Below are 19,983 nucleotides of genomic sequence, written 5' to 3' on the forward strand. Positions count from 1 at the left end.
GACAGGAATAGCTGTTGATTACCCAGAAGAGGGCATTCAGAACCACGAGGGGTCCTGGAGACCACGTCATATGAGGATCAATCAAGAAGCACTTATTAATCACCTACTAAGGTCCAGGTACTGTGTTAAGGCAGCAATAGTCCCTGCCTGCCTACGAGGAGCTCACAGTCTAACTGGAGACATAACATGGAAGTACAAACTAGATACAGACAGTGGATCAGTTGAAGGTATCTGGCATGTTTATCCTGGAGAACACTGGTGGTAAGAAGGGGAGAGTGACAATAGTTGTCTTCAAGTACTTGAAGGGGTTAGACTTGTTTTGTCCCAGAGTACAGAACCAGTAACAGAGGAAAAGAGGTGGGGGAGGTTGTAGAGAGACCAAATTAGATGTTAGGAAAGATTTCCTAAACATGTGAGCTACTCCAAAGTGGAGGAGACTACAGGTGGACATGCACTTATTGAGTGAGTTCTATTGGGAAGCCCCGAACTCCTCATTCTCTCTCACATCCCAAATCAAATCTATTCTCAAAGCCTATCTGCAGCATCTCTTGTCAATGTCACCTCTGCAACATCTCTAGTTGATTTCACCTCTGCAGCATCTCTTGTCAATGTCACCTCTGCAACATCTCTAGTTGATTTCACCTCTGCAGCATCTCTTGTCAATGTCACCTCTGCAACATCTCTAGTTGATTTCACCTCTGCAGCATCTCTTGTCAATGTCACCTCTGCAACATCTCTAGTTGATTTCACCTCTGCAGCATCTTTTGAACACACTCCCTTCTCTCCTTTGATGCTACACTGGTGCAGATACTTATCACCTCACACCTGGACTACTGCAATAGTTGCTGGGGAGGTGGTCTGTCTCAAGTCTCTCCCCATTCTAATACACCCTCCAAAGACTCAGGCACTAAAGTGATTTTCCTAAAGCATAGGTCCAGTCATGTCCTCCCACCCCCACCCCCACCTCCACTTACCAACCTCCCATGGTTTCCAAGAGCATTCCAAGGGCTTTTAAAGCCCTTCCTACCTTACCAATCTTCTTAAACTTTACCACCCTCTAGGATGATGGCAACTAGGTGGTGAAGTGGGCCTGGAGTCAAATAGACTTATCTTCCTTAGTTCAAATCCAACCTCAGACACTAACTAGCTGTGTGACCTTGGGCAAATCACTCAATCCTATTTACTTTGGTTTCATCATCTTTAAAATGGCCTGGAGAAGGAAATGGCAAAGCCACTCTTATATCTTTGTCAAGGAAATCCCAAATGGGGTCACAAAGAGTTGCACAGACTGAAACAACTGAACAACAAACAGTCCGGTGACCCTGGTCTTCTTATTGTTCTTTGTTATCTGCATTTTATAGTTGACTAAACTAAGCCTGACAGAGATAAAGTGATTTGCCCATAACTACACAGACACCATTATGTGCTAGACACAATACATTGGGGATTCAAAGAAAGGCAAAAGGCAGCCCTGCCCTCGAGGAACTCCCTGTCTAAGGAGAGAGACAAGATGCAAAGTATGTACAAATAAGCTATAGACAGGGTAAGTTGGAAACAAGTACTAGAGAGAGGGCAGTAGAATTAAGAAAGGTATGGAAAGACCTCCTGTAGAAGGAAAGAAGGAAGCCAGGAAGTAGAGATGAAGAAAGGGAACATTTCAGGCATGAGGACAGCCAGTGAAAATTCCTGGAGACTAGGGATGTATTCTTTTGTATGAGAAACAGCTAGGAGAGATCAGTGCCACTGGATTAGAGAGTATGTGGTAAATAATGTAGCATCTAAGAAGACTGGAAAGGTATGGGGGGGCAGGTTATGAAGGGGTTAAATGTCAGATAAAAGGTTTTGTATTTGATTCTGAAGGTGATAGGGAGTCACTGGAGGTCACTAAGCTGGGGAGGGGGGTGACATGGTCAGACCTGTGCTTTTAACAACTGACTGAAGGATTGAATCAGTCTGGGTAACCCACCAGCAGCTGGGTAGGGGCAGCATCAGAGGCTGAATCTGAATACACGTTTTCCTGATCCAAAGCCAAGCGTTTGTTCCACTATCTATCCTGGTGCCTCTTCCAACCTGCCCAAGAAGACAAGGTTTTGGGGAAGCTGTTACATTATGGTGAATCACTAATTCATGGGCTGTGAATGGGGAAGGACTTTAGAAGGCTTTTATCCTATTTACAAAGGAGGAAACTGAGGTCTGGAGAGGGAAGGGGGCTTGTCCAAGGTTGCACAAGTAGTGATTAGCCAGGATTCAAACCCAACGAGGTCAAATCCCCATTTTTTGTTTTTTGTGGTGAGGCAATCAGGGTTAAGTGACTTGCCCAAGGTCACACAGCTAGTAAGCGTCAAGTGTTTGAGGACAGATTTGAACTCAGGTCCTCCTGACTCCAAGGCCAGAGCTTTATCCATTGCACCACCTAGCTGCCCCAATCCCCATTTTTCTTACCATTTCCTCCTGCTTCTAGGTGTTGCTAACATGGTGTGCTAAGAGTAGAAACAGGCCACCTCAGAGTGAGAATGACCAAACCCTGTTTAGAAGTGGCTTATCACACGAGACAGAAAGGCCTGCCATCCCAGCAATGGTCTGTCGCCTTTATAGCCATCAACATCATTACTATTAGCACCACTAACAATGACCAACTCTCATTGGCATGACACTTAATTTGGGAAAGTGTTTTCTCACAACAGCAGGTTGTGGCAGGGATTGCAGCCATTATTCCATTTTCTAGATGAGGAAACTGAGGCCCAGGGAGAAATGACTTGACTAGGGTCATGCAGCTCATAAATAGGACCAGAACTTAGGATGCCCTGAACAGAATATCAGCTTCTTAAAGGCAGGAATTGTTTCACTTTTGTCTTTGAATCCCCAGTCTGGCCTAGTGCTTGGCACAAAATAGGTGCCTGATAAATTGTCCAGTGGCCTCTATCTGTTCTGCTCAAATAAACCCTCAGATCTGTGACCTCATTAACCTGGGCATTCTCTCCAATGAGCCAAGTTCAGGCCATTTTGAGTGACTTTCTCCATCCATGTCCTCCCATTAGCTTGCCCTATGGGATCCACCCAACATGGTGATGAGGGCTTCCTCCTAATTAAAGAGCAGAACAATCCCTTTGCCCTTTGATTCTAAAATAGGTGTGGGGACCCAGCTCATCTTGAAGCCAGTAAACATGAGGAAGCGGGGGATGGGGGGGTGGGGCTCTAGGCAGTCTGTTCACAGTGACTTAGCAAGAGGATTCTCAGAGGTTCTGCCAATGACCATGCTTTGCACCTAGACTCTTATGCTGGCCTTCTAACTGTTCTCAAAGTCCAATCCTTCCTCAAAGAGCCAACAAGGCAACTTTCCTAAAGCCCGGGTCTGACCATTTTATGTCTCCTACTCAATCCACTCTTTGGCTTCTTGTTACCATCAGGATCCATAAAGTGATCTCTCTGGCCTCTGAAGGCCCACACCCTCTTCCTCCCTTTCCAGTCTTCTCACGTTTCATTCCCCTCCATGTCCTGTAGGAGCCACCAACCTGGTCCTCACTGTCATTCCTCACCAACACTCCAGTGACCAACTCCATGAATTTTCACTGTCTGTCCCCAGTGCCAGGACTCCTCTCCTTCCTGACCTCCACATCCTGGCTTCCTGAAAGTCTCAGCACAAACACCATCTTCTACGGGAAGCTCTTCCTTGTTTCCCACTACTAGCTCCTTCCCTTTGGGATTACCAGAGGGGGAAAGGGGTGTCCATCAGACATTCTAGGAGACTCACAGTGAATCCTGATGAATCTGGAAACGTAGCCTTAGGTCACAGGGAAAGCCAAGAAGGGAGACATCACTTCACACCTTGTGCTAGGATCTGTCTATTGAGTCAAAAGGCTGAGACCAGGTAGGGTAATGAATTGAGAATTCTCCAAATAGATTCCCAAATGTGATTTTTAACAATCATTCCTTTCTGGGTAAAATGAAATGGAAACAGTATAAAATCCCTCCCCCTCCCGCAACCTTAGTTCTTTCAAGTGTTGAAAACACAAAGCATCACCAAAATCCCCATATTTGTTTTATGGTGCATAATCTATACACGCTCTACTAAGGAAGATTGAGAATGCTGCGGCTTGTTCCCTCCTCCTGCAACTAAGGTGGCAATTAAGAGGCAGATGACTGCACAGATGCTTCCCTTGTCACAACCACACCCTGGGATTTGTGTTTCTCCCCAGCAATGAGGCCCCATTACTGTATGCTCAAAAGCAATTTCCCAACTCCACCAGCTGGCCTCATGTTTCATAACAGCTCTGAAGACAAAATGCAGATTCAGTTCAAAAGAGGATTCCTCAGGCACCAGGGGTAATGCCGTCACCTCCATGAAGCTTTCCCATATTGCTTGTCCCCCAACTTGAAGCAATCTCTGTCCCCCAGCACTGAACCTAAAGGCTCCTGTCTTGAGGCACAGGCTGCATGCCTCACTTTCCCTATCAAATTCTAACCTCTCTGAGGGCAAGCTTGCCTCATTCATCTGCATCTTGCTAACAGTGCCCATTTCTGTAATGATGTCCTCCTGTAAGGACCCCACAGAGGGAGTCGCCCGATAAATGTTGGCAAATATAACCCTTAGCCTCTCGCCCAGGAATGCGCCTTCAGTAGGTGACTAAAGATTACCTACAGCACCAAAGCAGCCCCCTCTCTTTTCTCACGTGGGCAAAGAATACCATTGAAATCCTATCCCACCACCAAGAGCGAAGCCATGCCCAACGCTGCCCAGATCGCCTTTATCCTGCTCCCCTCAGGGAAGGACAACTTACAAATGTAAGCCTACATCTGGTCAATCACATCTGGTCAGGTGGTCAATCAGTCAGTCCACAGCATTTATTAAGTGCATACTCTGTACCAAGCATTGTGCTAAGCTCTGAGGAGACAAGGAAAGGTAAATGTTCCCTCCCCCAAGGAGCTCCCATTCTAATGGAGGAGATGGTGTGCAAGTAACTGGACAGGTGATAGCCAGAGGAAGTGGGGTGTGGCCTCAGAGGAAGGTACTTGCAATGTTAGCTTCGCCTGTTACTTGCACTGGAACTCCCCCACAGCCTCCTCACCTCCCTAGCCCTGTGTGCTAGGCACACAGGGCTAGATGAATATTTGTTGACTAACACACTCATAGAGAGAATTCTGCCTAATAGGAAGGAGACTTAGTGTAGGAGAAAGGGTACTGGGTTTGTAGTTTAAGGATCTGGGTTCAAATCCTAGACCAGCTCCTACAATCTGGTGCATCCTAGGAAAATCTCATCATTTCTCTTAGTCTCAGTTTCTCCCTCTATAAAATAAGAGGCTTGGATTCCATGGGCTCCAGATGGACCTTCCCATGACTATCCATTCTTCAACAGAACTGTGGCCTTCCCACAGCTCCCCCTCTGGCCCCACTATAGATTTTGACCCATCTGTGCTTTCTCATCTGGCATGACTCTCATCTCCACCTTCCTGCACATCCTCTTCAGAAGGTCCATCCCACACACTTTGAGCCCTCTCTCTGCACCACTGGACACTGGGCACAAGGGGCACACAGAATGGTGACCCAATGTCTATCGTCTCGCCTTCTCTTCCCATCTGTCTTTGCTCTGATGATATCCTTCATTTGGATTCTCCTGCTCAGTATGGTGAACACTGTGTTGTGGCCTGCTCACGTGCCCACCACTTCTTCATTGTCCTCTGAGTGATCTTCAAACTACAGGGCCCAGAGACAGCACTATCGCCACACCTGATACTCTAGATTTCATTGGCATAAGGGGTGCCAGGGAGGAAACTCCCTCTCCCAATGCAGAGGCATGCTCTGGGGCACTAAGAAGTTAACAGGGTCACACAACTTCAGTGTGTCAGGGACTTGAACCCAGACCATGATCTATCCACTGGGCTGCATTGCTGATGTTAAACAGCTGGATTTCTGCTCCAGGCTGAATGGAAACACACCTACCACCTCCCCCTGCCACTCCCTCTTGGCCCCTTACCTGGTTATAAAGGGCACAGATGTGTAGGGCAGTGTTCCCAGAGGCATTCTGGGCCCCCATGTCAGCTCCATAGAACAACAAATGCTCAAGGTGGTGGACGTGTCCGTAGCGACAAGCCTGCAGGAGACAGAGGTCAGATACTTAAGAGTCAGTCACCTTTTAGACCCAGCCTCCACCCTGCAGACCTGCACTACACGTGGGCACTACACGTGGGCCCTCCAAACACAGGAGCTAGGCCAGAAACAGCCCCCATGGCCTCACTGCCAGACTGCTATTGACTCTCTCAGGCATCCCTCCCTTTAGCTTGGGGGCTGCCGTGGCCCCTGTGGGTCAGAACCAGTTGTCAGATTGGAGATAGGCCCCTGCCTGCACCCTCTGCCCATTGCAGGGCAGTCTAACTAAGTGACGAGAGTCTCACCATCAAGTGTGCCTCTGAGTTATAAGCTTTTCAGCCACAACCACTCATGAAGACCAGGGAACACGGGCTGCAATTTACACTGGCAGAGGGTATGCTCACACCCACAAAATCAAACATCTCCTGAAGTATTATCATGCACCTGGCTCTAGAGCATACCCTCAGAGGAGAATTCGGCAAAAGACAGACACTGCCAAGACACATCCAGTGTCTATGTGAGGGCCAATCTGCAGCAAGAAAATGAGCCCCAAGCGGAACGTGTGGCCTTGGAGGCCAGGGAGCTGTTCTTCACTGGGAGTCTTCAAGCTGAGGCCAGATCACGAACGGCTGAAGATGTATTAACTCCATTCCTGTTCAGTTCCGTTTAGATTAAATGGTCTCTAAGACTGTGTGAAAGGGACCCAAAGGGCTTGGCCCAGCCTTCTGAGTAGGCAGGAACCAAAGCACCTGGCATGCCAAGACACATGCTCAGCGTGCATCACACTGCTCCTCTGGAGCCTAGCTGGAGATTCTGCCCCGCAGCCACCCCTGATGAAGTGGGACACCCAAGTTCTGCCCAGGATTCCACGGACACCTCTCCCCTGCAGCACATCCCGCCATCTAAAGGGGAGGCGGGGGCCCGAAGCTGCAACATGCCTAAGTTACCCAGTGAGACTCTCTTCTTCTGACACATGGGGCAAGAGCCTCAGATCTTACTAGCGCCTGAGCAGTGCTGGGGTCTGGAAGAAACACAATGTAACTAAGATTGAGCAGAAAGGGGCCACTAGAGGGCAGCAGAGCAGCCTGCTGGGCCTTCCCAAAGGGTATTCAGGCATCAAGAAAGAGAAAGATCACAGAATATCAGAGGTGGAGGGGACAGGACAGGAGTTCAGAGACTAGGGCGGGAAGAGGCCTCAGAGATTGCCCATCCCAACCCCCTGACTTTACAGATAAGGACACGGAGGCCCAGGGAAGGGTCATGAAGGGAACTTAAAGGCCACATCTTTCAGTTAAGGAAACTGAGGCAGGCAGGGGCTAAAAAACTGCCCAGGGTCATTCAACTAGTAACTGTCTGGGGCAGGATTTTAACTCAGGTCTTCCTGACTCTAAGTGCAGGACTTTGGCCTCACTCAAGGTCATCCTGGCAGTCGGCTGGAAGCCACAGGCTCAGAACCTTGGAGGCTTCTCCACTCTGCCTCCTTTGGACCAACCATCCTCCCCGGGGCCATTAGGGTACAAGAGCAGAAAGGCCAAAGTAGTAGCACAAAAGGCATCCACCACTCTTACTGTGAGGCACCTTCTGTGGCCATTCCCCCTGGCCATCTGTCCCTTGGGGCTATAAGTCCCCAGGGTACCCTGGTCTGTCCTACCCCCAAGAACAGACAAGGAGACCTCATTTCTACTTCTCAGGCTTGGTACCCACCTGGGGCAATGCAAGGTGAAGGTCACCCCCCTGAAGTATAGCCACGGCTCAGAGGAAACATTTCTGGGCTTAAGGTGGCCACCAGAGGCAGGGCTGGACAAGGGAGGCTCTGGAGTGGGGGGAACAGCCTCTCCAGAGAGGGCTAGCAGCGCCTTCTAAATTTCCTGACTTGAGGTGATGCTCCAACAGCCCCACAATTGTTATGGGTTTCCTCAGCACAACATCACGAGAAGATGGGGGAGCTGGTCTATGAAAGGATCTGGAGGCTTTCAGATCGGGGAGCATGATCAAGGGCCATGCTTGGGCCTCCAGGGTTGAGGAGCTAAGCACGAGATTACCAGCATGCCTAGGACACAAGTCCTCAAGGAACATTAGGATAACCTGGGAACAGAAGAGAAAACTGAACACTGGCTGGCACTGAGAAATCTGTCGAGGAGGAGGCCCTCGGGGAGGTCTGTGCCAAGGCCTAGGGGCAGGGCCTGAATGACTGGGGGGCCGGCACTCATGCACATCATATACACATACATAGACATAGACACACATATGTGTATGCACACAGGTACGAGCCTCCACACTGATCATCTGTTCACATAATATCCATGCAATCGTAAGCTGTGGCCAGAAAGCCTTTGGCTGTGCAGGACACCATGACGGGACCTGCAAAGCTGCTGATGGTCAGGCCTCGATGAGGCTCCTGTCCTGGGATGCCATCAGTCTATCTGGGGAGTCTGGGCATTGGATGGCAGTAGTAAGCAGCACCACTGAGTCACTCCTGCCAAGAGCCCAGTGTGGGCATGGGAAAAAAAGGCTTCAAGTGCATTCTCTCCTCCAAATTTCAGGGCCACCGCCCAAAGGAAAATGAAGCCCTAAGATCGCAGACACAGAGCTCTTAGAAGGCCACCAGGTGGCACCATAGTGTACAGAGTGCTGCACCTGAAGTCAAGAAGACCTCAATTCAAACCTGGCATCCTACCCATAACTCCAGGTATGAGCCCTCTGCCTCATTCTCCTCAGCTGTAAAATGCGGATCACAACAGCATCTGCTTCCCAGTGCTGTGCTTCTACCAAGCTCCCAAAGGCCAGCAGGAGACACTCTCCACCTTCAGAAGCTGGATATCTACGCAGAATCCCAGAAGCTTGTGGCTAAGGTGACCTCAGGGACCACCCAGCCCTGAGCCAGGACCCTGCGACATCGAGCCCTCCAGGCTTTGCCCAAAGACCTCCCAGGAGGGGACAGGGGGTCATGACACCGAATTGAATCCTGAAACTCAGTAGCTCATCCCCAATGCTCCACGTTTTCCTCCAGAGCCAAGAACAAGAAGTCGAACTCATCCTTCATGATCTGCCAGCCCTTTGATGCCTGGAGAATGCTCTTCTGCCATTTCCTGGCTCAATATCACCCTGTCCTTTAACAGATCCTCTGACGTGGCCTCAAGGTACTTCCCAACCTGGCCCCCTTTTCTGGATGCTGGCCATCATGTTCACGGTCTCCTTAAACATGGCACCCCAAAATGTACACATGCTCCCAATGTGTATATATCCCGAGCAAAGGACAGTGGGGGTCTTGTGGGGCTCCTGAACACTCTAGTTTGTGCTGCTGGCTCCTACCGAGCTTGCTGTCCATTCACTGATGTGGGTAGCTCCCTCAGGATCACAGACCAAGAGCCAGACAGGACTGGGCCCCAACCTCCTCGTTTTATAGAGAGAAAATTACTGAGACCCGAGGATGACAAGAGACGTGCAAACAAGGGTGAGAAGGAGAGCTTAGCCCCATCACTCTGCCTTCAGACCAAGCATGCTTTCTGCTGTTACACACAGGGGTGCAAGCTAATCAGTGACTGAAAAGGCGGGGAGGCCTGGGGATCAGCCTCAAGTCTTTGGGAAGGCTGAGCCAGTATCAGTACTGCCGGGGCCCAGGTGTGCAAAGGGGCTGCCCATTGGCCAGGCACACAAGCACTACCCGGGCCCCAGGCAGTGGGGTGATATCGGGTTTGGCCTTGGGAAGACCTGCTTCAAGTCCTACCTCAGACACTGATTAGCTGTCTGACCCTGGACAAGTCCCTCCCAGCTCTGACCGTACGCCTACTGTCAAACACCACAGATAAAGCAAACTGAGAACCTAGAATATCAGTCCTGCTGCTTCCCTCCGCTGCATCCTTGGGGAAGAGGAGACTCCCAATCCCAAGGCCAAGGGCCCGTCTCTTGAATGACCAGTACAAGATGCAATATCTCTTGGACTAGGGGTGGCTGAAAGTGTAGGCATGAAAAAGGTTCGAATCTAGCCCAAAAGCAGGACAAAAAAGAAGCGGAGAACCCCCTGGCAACCTGCACACACAGGCCCTTGTTATCTAGGGAGAGAGGAGAGGTGTTTTCCAGAGCCAGGCCTCAAAGGTGCCCAGGGAGGAGGGGCCAAATGTGAGCTGCTGCCAGGGGCCTACAAGGAAGAGAAGAGGCTTCACTCCCAGGGCCAGGCCATGCTCAGAAGGCCAGCTCAGCAGAGACTTTCCAACTAATACACACCAGGGCCCTGAATGAGGACAGTCAGAGATGAGGCTGCAAGGAAAATCTTATTATAATGACCTCCATGGGGCATCCAGATTCCATTACGAAGGAGAAATCTAGTTATCTGGCTCAGTACTGGAAATCACTTTGGTGGCAGTAGGGGCCTGGGGTGGAACTCAGCCGAAGCCTGGTCTCTAGGGGAAGAATTAGCGAGTGGAACGTGAAAGTTTGAACTCCAGCAAAAAAGCAGGAGAAAGAGGCCCATCCATCCTCCTTCCCCCCATTCCTCTGGAGCTCCAGGAATAGTCTGGCCTTTGGGATGGAGGGCTTGGGAACTTGGGAGGGCAGGGATACAGTGGGGAAAGTAAGAGATGATCTGCAAAGGATTGTGGGCAACCACAAGAAAACTGCTGCGGGAGACCAAACTCAAGAAAATGACAATAACAGGAGTACACAGTCAGGGTTTAATAAATGCACACCACTAGTAATAATGGCTGGTGTTTAAAGAGAGCTGTAAGGTTTGCCAAGCACCCCATTTGTTACCTGACTGGAGGCTCACAAAAACCCTGGGGGCAGGGCTGTGGTCCTCATCCTAGCCCAGGCTTGTCCAGCTCATCTACCTACTTCATGACTGAGGCAGAATTTAAACCCAGATCTTCCCAGTCTGGCCCTGGGCAACCCATCTGCCTCTTGATAACAACAACGACAGTAACAATAACAGATGATGACATCTCAGAATAGCTTCAGGTCTGCTTCCAGACGTAAATGATCTCACAACCGTAGGGAGATACTCACTATTGTCATTTTATAGATGAGCAAAGTGAGGCTGAGGAAGTGGAAGGGTCATGCAGTGAGGAGTCACGGAACCAGGGACACAGGTGGGATTAGAACCCCCATCTCCCTGACTTCAAGGCCAATGCTAACCACTCTGCCTCCTGCCTCCAGCTCTCCATCAGTCTCTTCATCCTCTGCCCTGCACCTCTGACCCGGGGGAGTGGGGACGGTACACAGCCAGAGGACATGAGCTCGAATCCCAGCTCGGACCCTTATTGGCTGTGTGACCCTGGGCCAGTCACTTTCCCTCAGCTTCAGTGTCCATATTCAATGCCCTTTGAGGGCAGCAGAGATGTCAAATATCTGGCCCGTAGGCTGCCTATGACCTGCCACACTCTCAAATGATAAAAACATAATTGGGAAATATGCAACAAAAGAAAAAATAGAGATAACATTATGTTTAACACTCAGTTAGTGCGTAAGCTGCAGGGATCCCTCCAGATATCGGGATTAGCCTTCCCCAATTCCATTTGAGATTGAGACCCTGGCAGTAAATCATGCCCTCTGACCTCCACCACTCAGGCATTTTCCTGCAGCATCACTAGGGACTGGAGCCTTCATGGCACACACCTACAGCAGGGATCCAATAATCTGGTCAGACAGTACTCATCTTAATAATGCCTATTTCTCTAGAGCTCTAACGGTTAAAAAGATCTTTCCATGTAACAAGTATGTGAGATAATGGGTTGAGCATTTTACAGATGAAGCAGCTGAGATCCAAAGAGGTTTGATTGACTTTCCCGTGGCCACTCAAGTATTAATTGTTGATGCGAGGAGAGAAAGTAGCTAGATGAAAGAATATAACTGGGGGTCATTAGGGAGGACACAAGAATTGATTTTGTTTCATGTGATTTTGGGGATGTCCTCTATTCAGTATCAAAGACGTATCAGCTGGAAAGAACCTAACATTCCAGTTGTCTATTTTATAGATGTGGGAATGGAGGCGAAAAGAGGGCAGGCCTAGGGTCGCTCAGCTCCCAAGTGTCTTGAGGCAGGATTTGAGCCTAGGTCTCTTTGATTTTGAGAGATGCCCTATCCACCCTACCACACTGCCTTGGTAAACAGCTTGTCAACATAAGGGCAAGGGTGTGTGGAGGAGCCGCGAGCCCACCTGGTGGATCTCATGCCAGCCATTCTCATCCCTGCAGCCGACCATGGCGTGCTCGTGGAGGAGCAGTTCACAGCAGTAAGGGTCCCCTCCGACAATGGCTGTGTGGTACAGGGGTGTCAGGCCGTAGCTGTCCTTGTAGTCTGGAGAGGCCCCGAGCTCCAGGAGAGTCTGCAGAGAAACCACAGACCACGGTCACTACCCCTCTGTCCCATAATGGCGCATGTCCAGGAAAGGCATGGAGACTGGCCCAGAAGGCTCGTGGTCTGCCTCACTCTGATGGACCTTGTCATGCTGAGCCTAAGAAGCCATTGGGAAACAAAACCAAACTGGAACCTGATCAGTCAGAAACAGGAGAGGGGAGGCCAGCAGCTGGATACAAGGAATGTCAGCCAAGCACCATGCACCATTTGGCTCCATCCCCTGAGATGGCCGTGTCCTGCCTGACCAAGTCCCCAGGCCAAAGGCCAGCCTATTGAGGGGGAAGGACTGTTCAGGGACATGTCCCACTGTATTCATTCACACAAAATTATTAAATGCCTACCGTATGCAACTCACTGTCCTAAGAGGTCAGTGGAAGGTGTGATGGAAATTCATGTGACAACCTTCGCCGCTTTCGAGCAGCTGTCCTATCTAGGGGAGTTATTGTTAGGGGAGTGACCCCTCAAGGTGCTTACAAGGAAATGAGTTGACTTCACACACTATTTAAATGAGTTCATCTAAAACAAAAAATCCTTGTTAGAGTAAATGCCAAACAAAGGCCAGTGTGAGAAGAAGATAAATAACGTAATCCAGATTCCAGGCATCTGCCGCCTCTGACCCTACAGTGGCAAGAATGTTGCTGCTTTTCCCCACAGGCAGACCAGAACCAGCAACAGCCTTCAATAAATAAGCTTAGGTTTCATTGGTAGCTTTTTTTTAAATTTTTAAACATTTTTATCTAAAGTTTTGAATTTCAAATTCTGTCCCTCCCTCCCCTCATTGAGATGGTAAGAAATCAGATATGGGGTGTACATGGTTATATAAAACATTTCCATATTAGTCATTTTGTACAAGACTCGAATAAAAGAAAAAAATGAAAGTGAAAAATAGCATGCTTCAGTCTGTATTCAATCAATATCAGTTCTTTCTCTGAAGGCTGATAGTAAAACTTCTAGCTTCTCTCCATTACAGATAATGCTTCCTGATGGTTTTAGATAAATATTACTTTTCATTTTAATGTAAGCTCCATCCACTCCTATGCACTCTAGCATTTTTAATAGGAATATTTTTATATTCCTATTAAATAATTAGTAATTCAATATTATATAATAGGTGCTATATTTTATCAAAGGCCTTTTCTGCATCTATTGAAATAATCATATGATTTCTGTTAGTTTTGTTATTGATATAGTCAATTTTGCTGATAATTTTCCTAATATTGAACCAGCCCTGAATTCCTGCTATAAATTCCACCACCTGATCACAGTGTATGATCTTTATGATAAATTCCTGTGATTTCTTTGTTAATATTTTATTTAAATTTTTTTTGCATTAATATTCATTAGGGAAATTGTTCTAATTTTCTTTCTCTGTTTTGGCTCTCCCTGGCTTGGGTATCAGCACTACGTTTGGGTCATATAAGGATTTTGGTAGGCCTCCTTCTTCACCTATTTTTCCAAATACTTCATATAGTATTGGGATTCGTGATTCTTTAATTGTATGATAGAATTTGCTTGTGAATCCATCTGGTCCTGGGGATTTTTTTCTTAGGAAGTTCATTGATGGTCTGTTCAACTTCTTTTTCTAAGATTTGGTTATTTAAGTATTTTACTTCTTCTTCTGTTAATCTGGATAATTTATATTTTTATAGATATTCATCCATTTCATTTAGATTGTCAAATTTATTGCCATATAATTGGGCAAAAAAGCTCCTAACAATTGTCTTAGTTTTCCTCTTCATTGGTGGTGAATTCACACCTTTTATTTTTGATACTAGTAATTTGATTTTCTTCTTTCCTTTTTTTAAAATCAAGTTAACCAATGGTTTATCTATTTTATTTTTAAAAATAAAACCAATTTCTAGTTTTATTTCATTTCAATGGTTTTCTTATTTTCAATTTTATTAATCTCTCCTTTGATTTTCAGGATTTCCAACTTGGTGTTTAATTGGAGCTTTTTAATTTGTTTTTTTCTAGTTTTGCTTTTTTTTTTTTAGCTGCCTGCACAATTCATTTATCTGCTTTTTCTCTACTTTATTGATGTAAGCAATTAGAGACATAAATTTTACCGAGTACTACTTTGACTGCATCCCACAAATTTAGGTGGATTGTCTCATTGTTGTTCTTTTCTTTAATGAAATTATTGATTGTTTCTATGATTTGCTCTTTGACCCACTTATTTTTTAGGAGTAGATTATTTTATTTCCAATTAATTTTTAATCTCTCTTTCCATTGTCCATGTATTGAATCTATTTTTTGTTGTATTATGATCTGAAAAGGATGCAATTACTATTTCTGCTTTTCTGCATTTGGTTGTGAGGGTTTTATGTCCTAATATGTGCTCATTTTTTGTGTAGCTGCCACGTACTGTTGAGAAAAAGGTAGATTCCTTTCTATTTCTGTTCAATTTTCTCCAGAGATCTATTATATCTAACTTTTCCAGAATTTTATTCACCTCCTTAACTTCTTTCCTGTTTATTTTTTGGTTAGATTTATCTATTTCTGAGGGAGGAGAGTTGAGGTCCCCTACTAATATAGTTTTATTATCTATTTCCACCTGTGACTCATTCAACTTCTCCTTCAAAAATTTAAATGCTATACCCTACAGGAAAATAGAAGGGGAAGGGGATAAGAGAAGGGGAGAGGGATAGAAGAGAGGACAGATGAGGGGAAGGGATATTCGGAATGCATGCCATCTTGGGGTGGGGGAAGGGGAGAGATGGGGTGAAAACTTGGAATTCAGAAACTTGTGGGAGTGAATGTTGAAAACTAAAAATAAATAAATTTATACAAAAAAAATTTGAATGCTATACATTTTGGTACATATCTGTTTAATACTGACATGACTTCATTGTCTATGGCACCTTTCATCAAGATATAGGTTCCTTCTTTACCTTTTTTAATTAGATCTATTTTTATTTTGCTTTGTCTGAGATCATGATTGCTACTTCTGCTTTCTTTGCTTCACCTGAAGCATAATAGATTCTGCTCTAGCCCCTTATCCTTAGCCTGTGTGTATCTCTCTACTTCAAACGTGTTTCTTGTAAACAACATATTGTAGGATTATGGTTTTTAATCCATTCTGCTGTCTTCTTCCATTTTATGGGTGAGTACATCCCATTCACATTTATAGTTAAAATAACTGTGTATTTCCCTCCATGCTATTTTCCCCCTGTTTTTCCCTCTCTTTTAATTACACCCTACCCTTTCCCTCCTCACAAATGTTTTACTTCTGATCACTACCTTCCCCAATGTACTTTTCCTTTTATCAGTCCCCTCTCCCCCTTCTACTATCCCCATCCCTTTTCACTTCCTTATAAGGTAAGAGAGATTTCTATATCCAACTGAGCATGTATGTATTATTCCTTCTTTGAGCCAATTTTGATGAGAGCAACATTTAAGCTTTGCCTTCCACCCTTCCCCGCATCTTCCCCTCCATTATAATTGCTCTTTCATGCCTCTTTTATGTGGGATAATTTACCCCATTCAATCCTTCCCCTCCTTCTTCCAATGCAATTTTCTTTCTCACCCCTTTTGTTTTTTTTGGGAGTATATCATCCCATCAAAGTCACCTTATAGCCACACCCTCTGTCTACATATACTCCTTCTAGTTGTTCTTAGAGTAATAAAGTTGTTAGGAGTTATTTTGCCATACAGAAATATAAAGTTTAACCTTATCAAATTTCTTATGTTTTCTCTTTCTTACTTCTTTTTCACCTTTTTATTTATCCTTTGAGTCTTGTATTTGGAGGTCAAATTTTTTATTCGGCTCTGGTCTTTTAATTAGAAATGCTTGAAAGTCCTCTATGTTGTTAAATGTCCATTTCCCTCCCTGAAAGATCATATTCAATTTAGCTGGGTGGTTCTTGGTTGTAATCCTAACTCTTTTGCCTTTTGGTATATCATATTCCAAGGCCTGCAGTTCTTTAATATGGAAGCTGCCAAATCCTGTGTAATCCTGACTGTAGCTCCACAATATTTGAATTGTTTCTTTTGCTGTTGGCTATACTTTCTCCTTGATCTGTGAGCTCTGGAATTTGGCTATGATATTCCTGGAAATTTTCTTTTTGGGACCTCTTTCAGGTGGTGATCAGTGAATTCTTTCAATTTCTGTTTGGCCCATTGGTTTTAATATATCAAGGCAATTTTCTTTGAAAGATATTGTCCAGGCTTTTTTTAATTTTTAATCATGGTTTTCATGTAGTTTAATAATTCTCATTTTATCTCTCCTGGACCTATTTTCTAGGTCATTTTTTTCCAATGAGAAATTTCATATTTTCTTCTATTTTTTTTCTCTTTTGATTTTGTTTTATTGTATCTTGATGTTTCATAGAGTCATTAGTTTCTGTTTGTTCAGTTCTAACTTTTAATGAATTATTTTTTTTAGTGAGCTTTTGTATTTCCTTTTCCATTTGGCCAATTCTATTTTTTAAGGAGTTATTTTCCATGATATAATTCTGTATATCTATTCCCATTCTATTGACTATTTTTTTCATGATTCTCTTGCCTTACTTTTATTTCTTTTCCCAATTTTTCTTTTACTTCTCTCATTGGCTTTAAAAAAAAAACTTTTTAAACTTTTCCAGGAATCATTTTTGATCCTGAGACCAAATTGCATTTTTCTTTGAGGCTTCACTTGTAGTCATTTTGTCACTATGTTCCTCTTCTAAGTTTATGCCTTGATCCTCCCTGTCACCATAGTAACTTTCTACAGTCAAGTTCTTTTTTATTTGTTTGTTTTTTGCTAATTTTTTCTGCATTTTTGTTGACCTGGTTTTTTTATATGAGAGTTGGGCTCTGGTCCTGCACTGTCCCAAGCTTTCTATGCTGGGGCTCAGGGTCTTACTGATGGCTTTCCCTGGGCTGATTCAGGGATTAGCTGCTTGCTTTCTCTGGAGGGTAGGCTTCCCTTCCAGCTTGCACTGGGGGGTGGGGCCTCCCTGTTGGCCTCCCCTGGCTGTGGGGGTTAGTGGCTGGCCTGCTCCAGGGGTGGGGCCTTGCTGCTGCATTGCTATGGAAATAGGGTCTGTCTGCTGGCAGGCCCCAGGGGTGGGGCTTGACTACTGGTCAGCAGTGGGGTCAAGAAGCCTTGCTGGGGGCCTTGCTGTACTATGGAGACTGCTTACCTGCTAGGGGTCTACTGGTTTGCAGGAGGGAGGGGCCTTCATCTTGAATTGCCCCAGGCTTGAAGCCCTGCTGCCAGGGGGCTCCCCCTCCTCTGCGGAGGCTGGCTGCTGCTGCTTCCCTTGGACCTCACTCCCCTCCCACTCCAGTGAGACAGGCCTTTCCTACTGGGCTGGTCAGCTGATTCCCTGCTCCCAGACCAATTCTGAAGTGATTCCCTAGTTGTTTGGAGGGGAACTTGGGAGGGCTTCAGAGGGTTACTTCCTCACTCCACCCTCTTGGCACCAGAAGTTCTCACCAGGAGCTTTAACGTCTAAGAACATAAGCCTCTTGACAAAGAAAATTCAAAAATTCACAAGCAGTACTTGGGGGGTAAGCTCAGTTGAGTTAAAACAGGTTAGAACATGACAGTCCCTGAGATGATTCACTCAGAGGTGTTGGGAAAGGGAGGGGGGTGTCATTCCACCAGGGAGAGCTCCAGGCCTTTACCTTGAGGGCCACCTGGTTCTTGGCCCGAGCAGCTTTGTGGAGGGCGGTCATTCCATCTTTGGCTCGGAAATCCAGGTGAGCACCTCCATTTTTTAGAGCCTTGATCACCTCCACAGAGTTGTCAAGCTGGGCTGCTAAAGTCAGTGGCGTTTCTAAAGGGCAGAACAATGGAAAATTAGGAGAGTCGTTCAACCTAACCAACATTTATGAAGCTCCAACTATGTGCCCGGCCCAGGGGTAAGGAGGTGCCTGGGATACAAGGAAAAAATAGTGCCTGCCCTGCAAGATCTTACTTTCTACTGAGGCACAACACAGGTACTAGGAAGGAAAAGCAAAGGCTATATATTTGAGGAGAGCAGCCCTACTAAGTGAGACAGTTGGACATGGCCTGCCACAGAGGTGGCACCTCCTAGGGCTGGGCTTCCGAGGAAGGTGGGGACTCTGGTCTCTAAACATGGGGTCTTCTCCTCTGCAAAGGCACGTAAGTAGGGCACAGAAGTTCATGCCCAGGTAAGAGCAGGTAAGCCAGCTGGACTGGTTGGTGGAAGCCATTTGAGGAAGGGCTTTCAAGAGGAAAATTTTCTGAATCTCTTTTAAATGAGAATTTATACTCCGATCAGTTTCTGATTTCCTTAATGCCTAGCAATGATAAGCCCATTAATCACCCTGTGCCTAAGTCGGTGTGTTTAATGACAGTTCATGAGAGCCAAATCAAATGGATGGCCGCCATTAGGCTCACTCTCCCACCAAGGTAGGGCAGAGGCAAGTTGACAAATGACAAATGGACAAGTCCTTTGGCCAATCTCCTACCAGAATAGATGGTCTTATATGGTTCAGCTGAAGGGGAGTTGTGTAAGGAGAGAATTAGTCAATGAGACCATCAATAAGTATTTCTTGTGGGCTTCCTATGTACCAGGCACAGCACTGCTGACAGAAAAAAAGGCAAAAATAATCCCTGACCAGAAGGAGATGAAATACCAATGGGGAGAGAATGTCTCATATACAACTTGTATACACAGTACACAGACAGTAGAAGGAAACAACCTTAGTGGGAAGGCTTAGAGGACCTGGGGGACTGGGAAGGCAGGAACTCCACTCAACTCATTTGTGAATTACTAAAACCTGGGGATGTCAAGACATGCTTTAAGCCCTCGGGATGGTTGACAGATGATTTCATAATACAGTTCTGATCTTCCTAAGGACAGGCTGGGCTTTCTTGACCTGCTTAATAAAAATGGCCTATATTTATATAAGGGTGGGGTTGATTTATTTACTCAGTCACTCAACTGGGGCACTCCACCCCACTTAAAGTAAGAGATAAGACACTTTAGTAACCTCAGTCTTTAAATTAAATGTGAAAAGTGTTTAGAAAAGTTGGATTGACTGAGGTCACTTAGTAATGCCCTGTTGGGAGCCTAGAGTGAGAATCCAAGCTCAGGAACCAAGTTATACATGTGGAGCAGCTAGAGATTCCAGTTAGTGAGCATAGCAGTAACCCCTCGAGGAAAGGGGGCACTTTAGCTCTGGTTTTGGTCTCCTTCCCTGTACTCCCCCTCACTGGCTGGAGGCGAACCTTTTGAGCTTCGAAGGGTGTAAAATTAACTCTAGAGTATTTAGGACTTTTCATCAGCATGCCTAGAATCATCCCTGAGGATTGTGGACAGTGTGGATACAGACTGGATACAGATTTACAGCCCCATGAGGAGTCCAGCAAAGAAGCTTCTTCGTGCTCATTTGTTACACTTTCTTTTTAGAGGGGGGAGGAGAATGTTTTGTACCAACCTATTCAGTGGTTATTAAGCAACTTAGTAAATGCTCTATTCTAGGAATCACTTAAGTCTAATGGACTAAAGGATTTTAAGATGAAAATCAAAGTGGGACACTCACTGATGGGGGCTTATATCATTAGCACTAAGAAAGACAGCCCCTAAATCCTC

At 46.0% G+C, this 19,983-nt stretch overlaps 1 protein-coding gene across 1 annotated transcript in view; it reads right to left on the bottom strand.

Moving 5' to 3' along the window:
* Positions 1-19,983, bottom strand: part of SHANK2 (SH3 and multiple ankyrin repeat domains 2) — a 730,263-nt gene that overhangs the window by 595,476 nt on the left and 114,804 nt on the right. The window contains 3 exon segments of the mRNA XM_078148660.1: positions 5,973-6,089; positions 12,237-12,404; positions 18,047-18,198. Of these exon segments, the coding sequence (XP_078004786.1) occupies positions 5,973-6,089; positions 12,237-12,404; positions 18,047-18,198 (437 nt within the window).

This window comes from Phascolarctos cinereus, unplaced genomic scaffold (genome assembly GCF_003287225.1).
Source record: "Phascolarctos cinereus isolate Bilbo 61053 unplaced genomic scaffold, phaCin_HiC Scaffold_9;HRSCAF=440, whole genome shotgun sequence".
In the NCBI taxonomy this organism is placed as follows: domain Eukaryota; kingdom Metazoa; phylum Chordata; class Mammalia; order Diprotodontia; family Phascolarctidae; genus Phascolarctos; species Phascolarctos cinereus.